This window comes from Idiotropiscis lumnitzeri, chromosome 1 (assembly GCF_059441095.1).
Source record: "Idiotropiscis lumnitzeri isolate Australia: NSW breed Sydney's pygmy pipehorse chromosome 1, RoL_Ilum_1.0, whole genome shotgun sequence".
NCBI lineage: Eukaryota > Metazoa > Chordata > Actinopteri > Syngnathiformes > Syngnathidae > Idiotropiscis > Idiotropiscis lumnitzeri.
The window spans coordinates 37291470-37306731 of NC_142391.1; the positions used below are offsets into that span (position 1 = coordinate 37291470).

General features: G+C 41.7%; 1 protein-coding gene across 2 annotated transcripts in view; it reads right to left on the reverse strand.

The window, feature by feature from the left end:
• Window positions 1-198: 198 nt before the first annotated feature.
• Window positions 199-15262, reverse strand: part of dtx1 (deltex 1, E3 ubiquitin ligase) — a 28166-nt gene continuing 13102 nt past the window's right edge. Inside the window, exons 3-10 of one of the 2 annotated variants that reach the window (XM_088299380.1) lie at window positions 10461-11175; window positions 6781-6842; window positions 6506-6637; window positions 5184-5245; window positions 4908-5066; window positions 3949-4110; window positions 1812-1901; window positions 199-1580 (exon numbers count right to left, since the gene is read on the reverse strand). In XM_088299380.1, coding sequence (XP_088155506.1) covers window positions 1356-1580; window positions 1812-1901; window positions 3949-4110; window positions 4908-5066; window positions 5184-5245; window positions 6506-6637; window positions 6781-6842; window positions 10461-11175 — 1607 coding nt within the window. In that variant the 3' untranslated portion in view covers window positions 199-1355. Of the gene's footprint in view, window positions 1581-1811; window positions 1902-3948; window positions 4111-4907; window positions 5067-5183; window positions 5246-6505; window positions 6668-6780; window positions 6843-10460; window positions 11176-15262 lie in introns of both variants that reach the window. The other variant, XM_088299371.1, reaches the window with a different exon arrangement.

Consider the following 15262-nt stretch of genomic DNA (forward strand, 5'->3'; position numbering starts at 1 on the left):
AAATAAATAAATACAACAATACCAAAGCAGAGCTGCTGCCTTGATTTGCTGTGGAAGACTGTGATTTGCTCTGAAATGAGCCCCACAACAACTTTACACCTTATTAAAGTTGAACAGATGCTTTTGTGGAACGTTAGCGCTGACCTCGCTTTCATCTGCGAGTAAAAAAAAACAAAAAAAAACAACAACATGAAGATCCCCAGCAAGTCTTTAGCTCTTGGGCATAACATCTTTGAGGGAAACTTACATAGCGTCATTTGCATGTTTCCTCGAAGGATGTCTGCTGCTAATGAAGAGAACATGAAGCAGGAAAAGAACCTGTCTAACTGCTCGCCACAGAAAGAAAGCGGGTGCCCAGTGCAATATGTTGGAGCAAAAAAAAAAAAAAAAAAAAACCTCCCGGGAGAATTGAGAATCACAAGATGGATCTCCTAGGGAAAATGCCGACACCTTTAAGGCCTCAGAGCATGCAGTCACACGCTCTCCCTCATGCATGGCAGCATGATGGATAGACCCAAGGCCACATTTTCCTCCAATTGAGAGCATACTCGCATCGGGCTTCATGTTTACAGAGGTCAGCATTATCAGAGTGTCAACAAAACAAATGAGTTTAACCTTGGAATGTAGCAATAGTACGCTCCAACATCTCATAGCGAGCATCCAAATGTCTGCTGGGGTATTTCGCAGCCAACCCACAAGGTTAACAATGCAACATATACCCATTGGAAGATAGCTTTTGGCTCACTGGAATCTATTTAATGGACTACAAAACACTTTCTTTAGCCCTTGCTTCAATGATGGGGCAACACTTCTAAAATCACAGAAAATATTTGATTTTCTGAAGTAAACAAGGGAAAAGGAAATCCTTAATAAAAGTCAAATGTCTGTATATATTTCTTTTTAATGTGTCTTATCGAGTGAGATAAGATTCATTGGCACCTCATCTTATTGCAGCAATTCCCTCAACATTCATTATGCAGCGTTGGTCGGGCCACGCAACGTGGCCTCGTCACGCCTTCGTGTCGCGCTACAAGTGCAGATGCTTCACTTTGACTCGAAAAGAGGTCAGTGACACATTTGCTGACAGAAACAAAGACACGGACGCATGTGCCTCAAGCCTCTGAGGAGGCATATGCGCTCCGGGCATACTGCAAAAGACAATCAAAATAAAAACAAAAAGGTCACGTCAATTGTTTTGTTTCTGTCGCTCTTGCCTTGGCAAAACGTCTTCGGGGTTTCAATCAGGGGGAGTAAAGAGGAGCGCGCTGCACGATAAGCGCTCATCTGAGATTACCGTTTCCTAGGCGACAACAGCACATGATGGGTCGTGTTCCGCCAACCAGCTGGGGAGTATCTCAGTCCTTCAGGTTGTCTTCACCCACTCCTTGGGCCGACAGCTCTGTCAGGACGTTGTCCAAGTAGTTTGGGTCAGGGTAGCCGTGGCCCGTCAGGTTGGAACCGAATTCAGTCTTGTGGTGGATCTCGTTCCACACCACCGTGTCAGACTCGCCTGTGGTACTGGAAGTGCCGATGGTGAAGATGAGCCGTCTGTCCCAGGCTGTGATCAGCAGCTTGAGAACCTGCAGGGTACAGACGGGGTGGTGTGGGGAGTTCATACAAGGACGATTGGTTGTCGTGGCTTTTAACAACCTTTGAATGATTTTTAATTACCACATAAATGTGGAATGATAAATTTGGGCTGTCAAGTACAAGGCTATGCAATGTCAGATAGTTTTATGATGGTGGAGGGAGGCATAATTCTCCAGCAAGTTTGAAAACCACGAACAGCTATGTTTTGTGACTCGATTCACCTTTCTGCCCTTCTCATTGTCTGGCAGGTAACATTGCCGAGGGAAACCCCTTGCGCTGAACTTCTTCCCTGGGTTGGGGTGCTCATTGGTCTGAAATATCAAGCGCATATAATAAACAACATTTTGCTCACAAATCACAAAGATAGATGCAAACCAACGTTTAAAATTATTGCTGGTTGTCTTCAACAATGTGCTCATATGCTGGTTTGTGAGAACCCCAATTTATCCCAGCATATTATTCAGTCTTTTTTTTTTTTTTTTAAATAAAAAAAGAATGCATTGGTTTCACCCAAATCACCCATTTTGGACTGAAAATAAGCTTTCTTTTAAAGAGTTTAGTTTAGATATTATATACAGAGCAGTGATAATTTGTGCGGAATGGTCAGTTCTTTTTCTCTTATAAAACACCACCACCGAAAAAAATGTGCTTTTAATGGCAAAACAATGTATTTATATATTGAATCACCAAGTGTAACACTTTTACATTTGACAAACTTTCTGAACTATTAGCATGCTATTTAGCAGTAGTAAGAGCATCAGTGATGCACATTCTGTCAATACTAACCAACGTCATTAACGGATGATTGACAAGAATTTTTTGAAAACAGACAGACTGACAGAAGTGGGTTTTAATCAGTCACGGGAATCACCATTAATCGGGCTAGTACTAACGGACCAATCAGTCTGGCATTGATGAAGGACAAAAAAAGCAGGAAAAAGAAAATTGAACATTGCTAGGCTATCTGACAACCTACCCGTGTTTGTGTTTGCTGCTAAATAAATCTCAGTTTCCATTCTCTAAGTCTTGCTCCTTTTTTAGGTTGTCTAACAATGGCTGCCAATTCCAGGTGTGACAGTTAGGGTCCATCCAGTAATTCTCTGTTTCCTGTCTGCAAATTTGTCACAAGGTCCAATACATTGTAAAAGTCTAGCTGCATAATAGTTCAATTCTTCAATAAACACAGGAAACAAAACAGCAATTTCTTGCAGACAGTCGGAAGTTGTAAATGAGCAGTTTTATTTCACGTGTCTACTGAAGAATCAAACAGTTATGAAGTTGAACAATTTTGATACTGCTTGTGACAAATTTGCAGATGGGAAACACAAAATTATGGACTGACATTGCCCTAACAGTCACGGTAGGAATTTGGAGCCATTTCACAGAAGAGAGAGAAAAAAAAATTCACTGTTTGATGATAATTAACGAGTGGGCTCATCTGCTGGCGAATGAATGACTGGCAAAATTTACTGACGTATCACCCCTGAATAGTAGTAGTATTTAGAAGCGTGTGCGCATGCGTGCCATGCATGCGCGTGAACATTACAGTACCACTTCTACTTCTAAATTTAAATCTCTGTGATTTTGTCTCTTTTTGTGACACTCTTTGTCGTAGATTTAATGTGACAAATGATCTTAAACATTGTTGTGACAAACCGTGATCTCATCCAAAATCCAATGCTGCCATCGGCCATAGTTAACGTAATCAAATGCTGAAACCGGAGTTGGCCGAGACTTTTCGCCACCCATTCCCAAAAAGAAATGTGGTACATGGCAATTGATTCACCCAAAAAAAAAAAAAATCAATGAAAAAAAAAAAAACTCACCTATCCGAACATGCATCTGTAAATGCCAAACTAACAGTAAGCACTGTGCAAAAAACTGGGGGAGTGGCCTGGAGGTTGGACAGAAAAAGGATGAAGGTACATTGGCTTCACTATGAGTTGGAGGTGTCCATCTTGCATGTGGCTGCTGTGCTAACGTGACAGCTGAGCAGTGCTGTCGCCTTTGGCAGACCGAGCTTGCTCTCAAAAGGTCATTTTAACATTTTATATCACCACTGCAGAGTCGGGACGAAATAGGCAACCTCCAATTCTCCTAATGGTTCCGAAAACAGGCAGCAAAGAAAATTATTTGACATTCCAGTGTTAAACAGATTAGTAATAGATACGCCAAAAAGATTGATGATTCTATTCTTCGCAGCCTCTGAAAATCCATTCGATTTTTTTTGTTCATCGTGACTTACACGGCTCACCTTGGTTCAAGAATCATCAAACTTAAGCAGATGAAGCAGCCGCACTATGGGCAGCAATTTAGAGAAGAAAGCAAGAAGGATTAGTGAAGTCAGATAATTCCGACCTGGACACCAGCAGGAATGTCGTAGACGATGCGAATGGTCTTGGAGTCTAGGTAGCCGGGCAGGCAGTGGGGGATGACGTGGTATTCCATCTTCCCAGGAGGTTGAGTGCCTGTTTTCTCCCCATAGATGGTCTTGCATGTTGGGCACTGAAGACTGCCATCCTGCTTAGTAGAAATGAGTGAAATTATGTGTGAAAATATGAGCCACCATTCAATATACAGTATTTTAAGTATTAGGCAGGCACAGCAGTAGTGACAGGGCAAGAGGACGCCTTTAATCAGACTGTACTGTTGTGTATGAAGAGGAACCTATGGATGTTGACATGCCACATGTTGCAAATGAAATTCAGCCCATCAATTTACTACTTCAGGATCAGGATTTCAATTCAAGCAAAACAGAAAAAAAAAAAAAAAAGGGGGTGGGCTTGAGAGCTTTTCATGCTTTAAATGCGCCCCGGATGTATTCCCTTTGTATTGTGTGACTCATTTGTGTTCTGCACAAAACACATTAGTAGCATTGTGCAAATGGTCTTTTCAGTTTTTTATTTATTGTCCAATAATTGTGCAACAACAAATAAAGGAGAAAAATTAAACAAACGTGTGAAGTCCAAACATTTGCATGTTTTAAATGTAATCAGTGGTGATCAGTGTGCAAACAAATGTGCTTGCATTTTCTGCTTCTGCATAAGCAAAAAGGGGTACTGTTAATATTTCATGCAACTGCACCAAAATGAGCTGAATTCATGACGATTTCGTGCAAGTCCCAGTACTGGGCTTTCGAGATGGTTACGACTGATCTGATAAGGCTCTCTGAGATCCCCATCTGTGTAGAACAATTGCAGAGTTGGATCATCTGCCAGTACCGTGCAGCCCAGTCAAGCCGAAAGATGGTGCGAGTTTGTAATTCGAGCCTAGAGAGTGACATCATAACAACGGCTGGCTCACAAGCTTTTACCCACCTTATTGCCATTGTTGTACATGGCCACCAGGCACAGCAGATGGTACATATGGCCGCACTTGCCAAGTTTGCCCACCAACTCTGGCTTGACGCCTTTGTGCTGCAGGACGCCTTCATAGCCTGATGCCATGGTCAGCCGCTCCATGCAGATGGTACAGTCCTGCACAAGCCAACAAAACACTTGTGCCGCCAGTCTCCAGAATTGTGAATTTCTTTTCCCCATATTTTCACACCTGTGTAGGTTGTGTGTGTGTGCGCGTGTGTGCGCGCGTTTCACCTCATCTGGTGCCACTTTAATTTTGTCGGTGTATCTTCTGACAACATCCTCTGGGGTTTTTCCTTGTCACACGAAACAGAAATAATATACAGTAAAATAAACGCACAAAACTAAATCTGGAAAAAAAATAGGTGGGCAGAATATCCTGTGCAAGTTCCACTTCGATAGTCATTACATTTCCCCTCTATACAATTACCGGTAAACATCTGTGGTGAAAAAATGACAAATTAAAAAAAAAAGGAAAAAAAATACACAGTTCATCTATAATGCTCTCCAAGGTGGAGTCTCATGAAATTTTTGTCTTGAAAGATGCGTGTCTCATATGATGTCATGCAAACTATAATTTTATCTTAAAACATCAGGTTGTACGCCCTATTGTATGACCTCAGAGGGGTTCACATTTAAAGGTTCCACTGTACATGTTGAAGACGTCACAATTCAACTGCGGCATATATAATTCTTGCACATGTGGAACCAGCGTTGCATGGCTAAGAGCACACCCACACACAAGACCACTGATGCCATCACGGGACGTGACGTGACTCAATCTCGTCATTGACATGGGTAAAAACCAAACTTGCCAAGAAGCTGTCGTAAAAGTGAAAGAGTTTAAGTGGTGAAGCACAACAAGAGCTGACTAAGAGGACAACTGCAGTGTAGGCGAGGGATGGAAGCCTCACTGATCAATTAGGACAAAGACTCCCTTGGGAGGTCCAGAGTTTCCATGGCTTCCATCGACCTGTTTTCATTCAGGCCATGGCCTGTAAAGCGCTCTCAGCCCAGCTGATGAGTTGAAAAGTTAGTTGGCTGCCGTCTTGTTCGGCCTGCAAGTCCATCTATGCATTTTCCATACCACACGTCTCCATTTGGGTCATGGGTGATTTGGTGTAAAAAGCGGGTTACACCCGAACCAGGACTAGTTGCTCAAAAACTCGGAGAAGGAATTTTCATTCACACTCACCCCTATGGCCAATTCAAATTTGTATTTTACCCAACCGCGCATGTTTTTGAAAGGTGGGAGTGAATTGGAGTAGCTACAGTAGATTCAAACACAAAATCTGTGAGGCACACATGCGAACCACTCTGCTGCCAACCTGCATGTCATGTCGCGTCATGTCAGAAATTGATTTAGGGACATCAATAAGAAGGTAGTCAAAGTTGGGTTTACAAAAAATGACTGCCCAACAGGTGTGAATGCTGCATTGTGTGCAAACTATCGTACTGAAATAGGTCATTTTCAATCACAACATTTGATTTAATTGAGACATATTCCCCCCTTGCACTCCGCAATGCCCATTCTGCCAAGCTTGCTTCCATCTTACCTTTCCTCAAGTGCTTCTTCTTGGTCTTGCGTCGCATCCCGTTGACTCCCGGCACAGGCTTCATATCGCTCTTACTGATGTGCGGTGGGTGCAGAATGGGTTTGGGTGCTCGGGTCAGGCAAACTGGGAGACCTACAGCGCACATCAGGATACCGGTCATACCTGACGCGTATGTAACACAACACAACACACAGACACAAATACACACAGAAAAATTGATTGTGAGTCGTATCATAATACGTTCACCACAAAGGAAACATTTGAGCTGATCCAACCTGCAAGCGCTGGATGCACTGGTCCAGACCCAGTCAAATTTTTGACTGGGAGAGCAGGAACCCTGCAAGAGAAAGAAAACCGAAATAAACGAGAAGGTCCTGTATTCCTTATGTTGGAGTGATACAATGAGACAGATCCATGCTGACAGTTTTGACTTGACATTATATTGAAGCTGATTCTGCACAGCATTAAAAAAAAATCCGCCAATACATAAAAATTGTTAGAAATGCTCAACTCACTTCACAAAACCACTGCATACATCATCATATTCATATGAGGATACCCGACTGTTGTCTCCCGTGATATCGGTCTTAAAGAATAGAAGCACACCAAACAGCAATAACTCAATTATGTGAGTGCAGAAGAGGCTACTGCATCTTTATTAATGGACAAGAGCTCAATAAATGACCTCCCATAAGTCACATGCAGCATTCATGTGTAAACGTGGTGCTGCTCACTTCATCCACTCAAGGCAGGCTCAAAAATCTTTAAATCGTTTGGCTCTTTGACCAGGCGGGGCCTGAGGTGTTAGGCCTTGCAGCTCAGAGACGTTTCACAAATCTGCATTAACTGGCTTCTTTGATGCAAGTGTATGCCTCGCTCATTGCCAGCAGAGGGAAAAAAAGCTGGGGACAAAACAACAGGGCTGCCCCATTGATGCCCTTTAGCAAAGTCCAGCTACTCTTGCTGTGCAAGTACTTCCTTTTTCTCTCACATGGTTTGATCAAGGCAGTAAGATAACAAACCCACAGTACCACATTCCCAGGAATTTAAAAGAATGGCATGAAATTCATCTTTTCTTACAATTTCCCTGGCCAGATGAATGATTTTAGAAACGGAGTCTTAAAATATTATGCTGAAAGAATCTAAAGCAAAATCTTCAAGTGAAAAAGATTTTAAATAGAAAAAAATATATATATTTCTAGTACATGTATTAGGCTAAACTGCACTAGGAGTTGGTATACAAGTTATATTGTTCAAGGGCATTATTGTTCTCAGTGCACATAGAAACCTTGTCCTACCATACATTGTAACTTTAATTAGGGATGCTTTTCATCTCCAATGCCACCCACTTGAAGCAAAGATCACACAGTGAGCATTAACATCATAAATATGCAATGTGATAAAACAGCTGCACACTTAGTGACTTCGAAAAATAAAAATAAAAACAAACAAAAAAAAATCTACAGTTGCGAGCAAGACTGAAACAAGCAGGCAAACCCTTATCTATGCTGTTTTTTCATACAAAGCTATGACACATTGCCTCTTGCAAGCAGTGCACCGCAGCTCATCATTTTGTAAAACTGCACACTGGCAGTTGCCTTTTGAGTTTGTGCACCTCTGCAGGAAGTCAGTTTGTTTTTTCCAGGCGGAGCCTTGAGCACGTCCCCCGCATCAGTCTGCAGATGCTGAAGGAACCCAATAGATTGAATTTGCCTTAATAAAAATGGGCGGGAATCATTTTCAACTTTTAATTCACTATTAAAAAAATACAATCAATACAAATGGCATACCATAATGAAATGTTGTTGTGTTTGGTCGGGTTGTTGTAAATAAGAATAGCCCTTTCTTCTCTTCTATCTGGTTGAGCGCACCACTTTGATCCCATTCAGTCAAAGAGGATGAACCCAACCACCTTGACATTGCTTGCACTCTGCCAAATCAAATCAATCGCTCTCTTAGGAGGGGTGTTCATCCCCTCATTCACAACAGTCTGCATTTCGTAGTCTTATATAAGTATTCAGTAGAGTACATGAAATTAAAGTCTCTCTGGCAGCGCAGTATATTTTTCATCAAATGCTCCAATTACTGACCCTGTCCAATTAGCTGATAAACTTGGGTCTGTCTGCACTTCTAGTCCATAATGGTTCATTAATTTCTTCCTCGTCAGGTCAGGGCCAGACGGGCGCGACACTTCTTCTGTCTGTAAAGTCTAGGAGAATTCATCCACAAGAGGCAAACTCCATCCTTCCTTGAAGACTGCAGAGTGAGGTTCCATTAAAATTGTTTATTTAAATGTTACAACAGTTTATAGCAAGTAAACTCCAATGCTCTCTCTTCTCTATTCAAGGAAACATACTCATTTACAAATGTTGTTTGGCCCAAAAGGAATGTACATAATGAGAGTGTTTCAAAGAATTTGATTTGTCTTAATATTGTTTACATATAAACATTTTTTGTTTCGTATCAAAATAATTCTTTTGAATAATCAGGATTTCATTAACGGTAGAATAATAGTGATTAATATATTTTTCATAATGGAGCAGCCCTAAGATTTACAGTATTTTATTTATTTATTTTTTTTTTTTTAGAATATCACCACTTTTTTTAATAAATAAATAAACAAAATATTTAATAGAACACCCACCACTACAAGCAACGAATACATATTTCTACGTGTTTTACAAGCCACATAGGTTATTTGGAGCAGCATGGAAAGGCAGTTGGTGAGATCTTTGTATGTCCACATTAGACTATTTTGTTGACAGAAGCAACCAGATGGTGAAACTGTTAATATTAGTACATGTGACCATGTAGCAATTTGAAGCAACAGAATTTCCCAAAACAGGCACCCTAATTCACAGCCTGTGAAGCCTATCAGTGTTCCTGTTGTCAAAGCAAGTGCTTTACCAGCAAGTCAAACCCTTCCAATGAATGTTTGGTTGTCATTGACACCACCAGAATGGTGTTCATTCTATTGCTTTTTTTAAAATACATACATGTCAAGCAAAATAGAGGAAAATTCTTTGACTTTTTTTTTTATTATACAGTTGCTCTAAACCACAAGGAACCCAGTATATGTTTCTATATTCTGCTGTGTGCAAAAATCTGATGTCTCACATTCTGTTAAGATTCCTGGTGTCTGTTTGCCTCCCACAAGTGAGCATGTGCGAGAGGTTTGTGTTTGTGCACACGTGAGTGAGCCTGCTTCTGAGGGTACGTAAACCACGTGCATCCTGTATGTTGAGCCACTCGCCTGAGAATTTTTGTGCTCCAACTTACCCCAGCAGATTTCTCTCAGTCTCCACTAAAGTGGTGGGTGAGAAAGTACGTGCTTCTCGGCGACAAATATGTGTCTCCCTCCCCAATGAGTGGCTTGGACAAAGAGGAATGAAACGAAGAACAGGTTTATTTTAGTACGGAAAAAAAAACCTACTGGATTGGGACTGCAGAATCCGTGATAATACTTGAAAACCTGATTTGCCTCAATGTTATTTTCCACTGAAGTCAAACCACTCTGCGGAAGCCCTAATTTTCCATGATCCATTATTAATTTTTTCCCTGTGGAGCCTGACCTCCATGGTGAAAAGGTCCCCACTGCGACGCCACAACCCGCCTCTTATGCTCAAACCACTCACCACATACACAGACACACAGCTAATGAAACCAGAAAGACGATGACATCACATGCTTCCACAACCCAAGTTGCAACTGCTCTGTGTGCCAACGACACATGAGTTCAAAGAAGAAGCAAGAGAAAGAGCTGCAGTATTTCCTGCCTATGGGGGCCAACATAAGCTAATTATTGAGCAGCAACCATAACAGATACACACATGGGAGGATTTTCCAGTTGGACTTGAGGGCATTTCTGCATAAACACGTATCAGCAGGTTAATCCTAACGATGTAGACAAACTCAATGACAATACAGTTAGAAAATAAAAGATTTGGCTCATTACCCTGGTGGAACGGTTCCTCTAGGACTGGCCATCGAGATGCGCTGAGTGCCTGGGCGGTTCAGGTTGTTCTGTCCATTGATTGCAAGTGTGTTGTGACCATGGGATGACATCACAGGAAAGTTGGCGGGGGACAATGGCACCTGCACCTGTTCACCTTTGGCTTGCCCGCCTCCTATACTAATATTATTGGTGGTGGTTGGAGTTGGAGACCAAAGAGAGGTTCCAGCAAAGGTGTTGCTCTGCCGCACTGTCGTCAGGGTTCCTGTGGCACCCGTCTTGCCTGCGGCCCCTCCATGGAGCTTCCGTCGCTGAGAGGCAAGGATTGCATTCGATGCGGCTCTTGTACTGTTGACCAGGATACATTGCTGGCAGGAGCAGGGCTGGCCGGAGCTGGCTCCCACGGGCCAAGACTGCGACTTGGGGATGGAACCCATGATGAGTGGGTAAGCAAGATCCATACGTCTCCGAAGGCGCCGTTTGCGCTGGCTCTGCTTGTTGGTTTGTGACATGCTGTTGAAGTCGATGAGGTAACAGAAGCCCAAGGAGATCAGATCCAGCCATGGGTGCTGCTTTTCGTAAGCATTTTGGATGGTCACACAGATCTCCATGTCATACGGCGTCCATGAGCCATTGTCGTTCTCCCACTCCCAAACCACGCCTTTGCCCGGAGCAGAGGACGGTTCGTAGAAGTTCCTCTGCACTGGTCTCATGGTGCCTGAAAAGACAAGACCGGATTGAAGAGGAACGTTCTGATAGTTCCAATGTGAACTACACTTAGCAGAATACAAATCTCTGTCAAGGCAAAAACAATTTGAATGAAAATAAGTACAATCCCTCATGCCCAACTCCTAATTATTATTAACATTCATGTGATATGTTGTATTTTTAGGTGAGAGTTTTTATCCAATCAGAATTCAGCTAGCTTGTGTTGCCATACAGAATTCATTAAACCAACGGCACATTGTTTTCTCCAAGCCTTCAGATTCTTCCCGGCGGGCGGCTGTGCTCTGTGAGTCAATTGGCTCTCACAGTTTATAGACAGTAGCGATAGCCAATCAGATCATGAGTTGGTTACAGTAAGCTTTTTCGCAGGCCTCACGTTGACAGTGCAAATGTGTCGTATGATTCGATAATCACTTGTGACAAGGCAGGGCCAGGCCAGACACTCCTACCCAGCGACCGTTCGAAAATCTAACACATAGTCTTGCATTTATTAACTCACAATGGATTGCAGCAAGGCCATTTTCAAAACGGACCTTTCAAGAGAAGCTCGCTCTCGTGAGCCGAGGTGGTCCAACATTCGGTAGTGCGTAAGTGTGTCTGAATATCATGTCTCCAGCCATGGTGTCATAAATGATGTTATGAGGGGTATTTATTCTAATCGGACTTAGTAGGACTTCACTAAAGGCCTACGTGTGAAATGCACGACCCACCATTGATGAATATATACTCCCAATAACAAAAAAACAAAAAAAAAACATCTATGAACAATAATGTTGCCTTTTTCAAACAAAAAAAATACCTGCTGTGAAGAAAAATTTAACCAATGATTACAGTTAAAGGTCATTAGTGAGAAGTAGAATTGCTATTTTAACCTAAAAAAAATAACTGCTGAGGCAGGAACTTGAACTTCTAATCAAGATTACTTTGCGATGAATGTCCACAAGGCTCAAGACTAATTGTCGCATTAGATCAGTGGTTCAAGTCAGTTATCAGTGGTGCCCAACCACCACAGGGCACACAGATGATGATGATGAAAAAAAAAAAAATTATAATCGTCTCTGTCGTATTCCACGAATATTAAACACACAAGCGAGCGAAATGAGTAACGATAGCACGTATGAGGCATGCTGGTCACACTATCCGCAAAAGTTATAGTTTTATGAACCGGTTTGTGGCGGAAAAAAGGTTGGGGACCACTAAGCTACATCACATAGCAAGGTTGTGTAAGCTCAATAAAAGCTCAAGAGACTCAACAGGACCATAAAATAGATAAAACAATATCATATCCACAATCCTCTACTAATCAAAGCACAGATGCCCCTCTAGTCAATCGCTTAGGTTGCCCGATGCAATGCAGAATAAGTGTCATCCCCTTACCCATTTGGGTAAACTGTACGGCAGAGAACACAGATTAAACGCATCAGCATAAACAGCATTGTGAACTTGAGTCTCTGCTTCAAAGGTTCATCCGCATGACTAATTTTATTCGGAGCAGCCAAGAAACGTGCACGCATACGCCACACACATCACTAAAGGTCGGTTGTCTTTTTTCAGGAATATCAAGAAGAATTTTGTTTAAAACAACTATTCTGTCCTTGAATCCTGGAATGTTCTCAAATTCTAACAGTGCGATGCCACGAACAGCCAATGATTTGTCAACTTTCAGCCATGGATATTTTCAATATCAATTTTGTGTTAAATAAGCCTTCCATCCATACATTATCTGAACCGCTTCTCCTCACAAGGGTCACGGGGGGTGCTGGAGCTACAGCCTACAAACGGGAGGGCATTAGTGCAATTGTGCAGTCCTAGGATGCAATATTAACTACTACTGTACTTTCAGCCAAGGGTGTACTTAAATATTGACCAATGATGTATTTTGTTTACCATTACAGTATTCTTATTACAATACTTCTATCACTGTAGTATTTCTACCACTGCAGGATGTTCACTATTACAGTACTTTTATCATTGCAGTACTTTTATCATTGCAGTATTTTTCTATCATTGCGGTACTTTTACTATTACAGTACTTTTACCATTGCAGTACTTTTACCATTGCAGTACTTTCATCATTGCAGTATTTTTCTATCGTTGCAGTACTTTTACTATTACAGTACTTTTACCATTGCAGTATTTTCTATCATGCAGTACTTTTCTATCATTTCAGTACTCTTACCATTACAGTACTTTTATCATTGCAATATTTTTATGATTGCAGTATTTTCAATCATTCAGTAGTTTTTATCATTACAGCGTTTCCCCCTCCGTATAATGGACAAACATTAGGAGTGTTTCCTTACACTTAGATACGTTTATACTGTGTATATTTGCATGCTTTTTCTGAATGTCTGCTGCTAATGTTATACATTAACGGCTACATTACGCCGCCGACTCTGTGTGATCTATATCTTTGCTGCTGTAACACCTCAAATTTCCCCATTGTGGGACTAATAAAGGACATCTTATCTTATCTTATCTTAGCTTATCCCAGCTGTCTTTGGGCAGTAGGCGGGGTTACCAACCAATCACAGTGCACACATAGACGAACAACCATTTGCGGTCACACTTACACCACGGGGCAATTTAGATTGCCCAATCAACTTGTCATGCAAGTTTTTGCAATGTGGGAGGAAACTGGGAATACCTGGAAGCAAAAATGTAAATGTAAATGTCAAAAAAACACACAAAAAAAAGATTTTAGTCTCTTGTCCTCGGAAACCCATGCAGGCACGGAGAGAACACGCAAACTCCACATAGGAAGGCCGGAACCAAAATCGAACCCATGACTTCTGCACTGCGAGGCCATCGTGCTAACCAGTCGCCGTAAATAAACCAATTGTGACACCATTCGTGTTCACGCAAAAACTCAAATATGAGTTGTTGACGTTCTCCTCACAACTCTCCATGTCCTTCCTAACAGGAAACTGAGCGAAAGTGTCCACTTCCTGACTGGTCCTTTGTGATTTTAGTAGCATCTTTCCTGCCCTACCCACAACGTCCTCCAGTTGTCTTTAGCTTCCTATCAAGCGAGTACTAGCTGTTTGATGTATTGCATCGTCAGACTCCACAAAGGGACTCTCACCCTACTGTCACTCAGGGCCAAGGCAGTTCAGGGAGAGCTCAGCTGCCCTTCCAGGTCTCAGCTGGAGGAAAACTTCCTGCAGCATGTTTGCTGCTGGAGGCCAAATGTGCTTCCATTTCTAATAGCTTTGTTTTCCTCTGGCAGTGACTGAAGACCTGTCTAAGTGACTCCTAAAGGGCTGAGAAGTAGAATGTAACAGTAATGTCCTTGACTATCCTTAGAAGTGAGTCGCAGGAAATGAAAACAGATGGCATGATAGTTTAAATACACGATACAAAAGTATAGGGACGCACTGCTGATGCAGAAATGGAAAACAACATATTAGAAACATTTTGCAGCTATAAGAACTTCCACTTCTGAGTAAGATTTGACAACATTTTGGAACGTGTCTGTGGGATTTTTAATCCTATCATCCAGATGAGCATTTTTTTAGGTGAGATCTCATCTATCACAAAGATAGTTGACGTGGTTGTGATAATGTTCTTTCAAACATCAAACCCAACCGAGCATTCCTTCAGTGAGGTGTCTTCATGCCTTAGGGCAGTCAAACAAGAACGGATGAAAGCTTTTCTTCCCCAAACTGTTCCCTAGCTAGAATTGTATGGATGTCAAACATGTCTCAGTAAAAAGAGGGATTAAAATTCAGGGGAAATCAAGGGTCTAACTAATTTTACACAACATTTTCAACATCCTCGCCGATACTGAGCCCATTGGTTAATTCATTCTATTCGGTCAAATCTTTCAAGATGTTAAAACGGCAAATCTAATGAGGTCTTACTACAGTAGGTGTCAAAATTCATTGAATAATCGAAGCAAATCAATTATCAAATCCGCCAACAACTAACTGATCACAGAGTAACGTTTTGAGCCGTTGTTTAACTTAAAATTGCCTAAATCCTCAGATTTCTCTCTACAGTAATTATTCTGACTTCTGCCATCCTTCATGAAAGTCGACTGTTCTTATCTTTTGTGTTGAACCAAAATAATACATTCG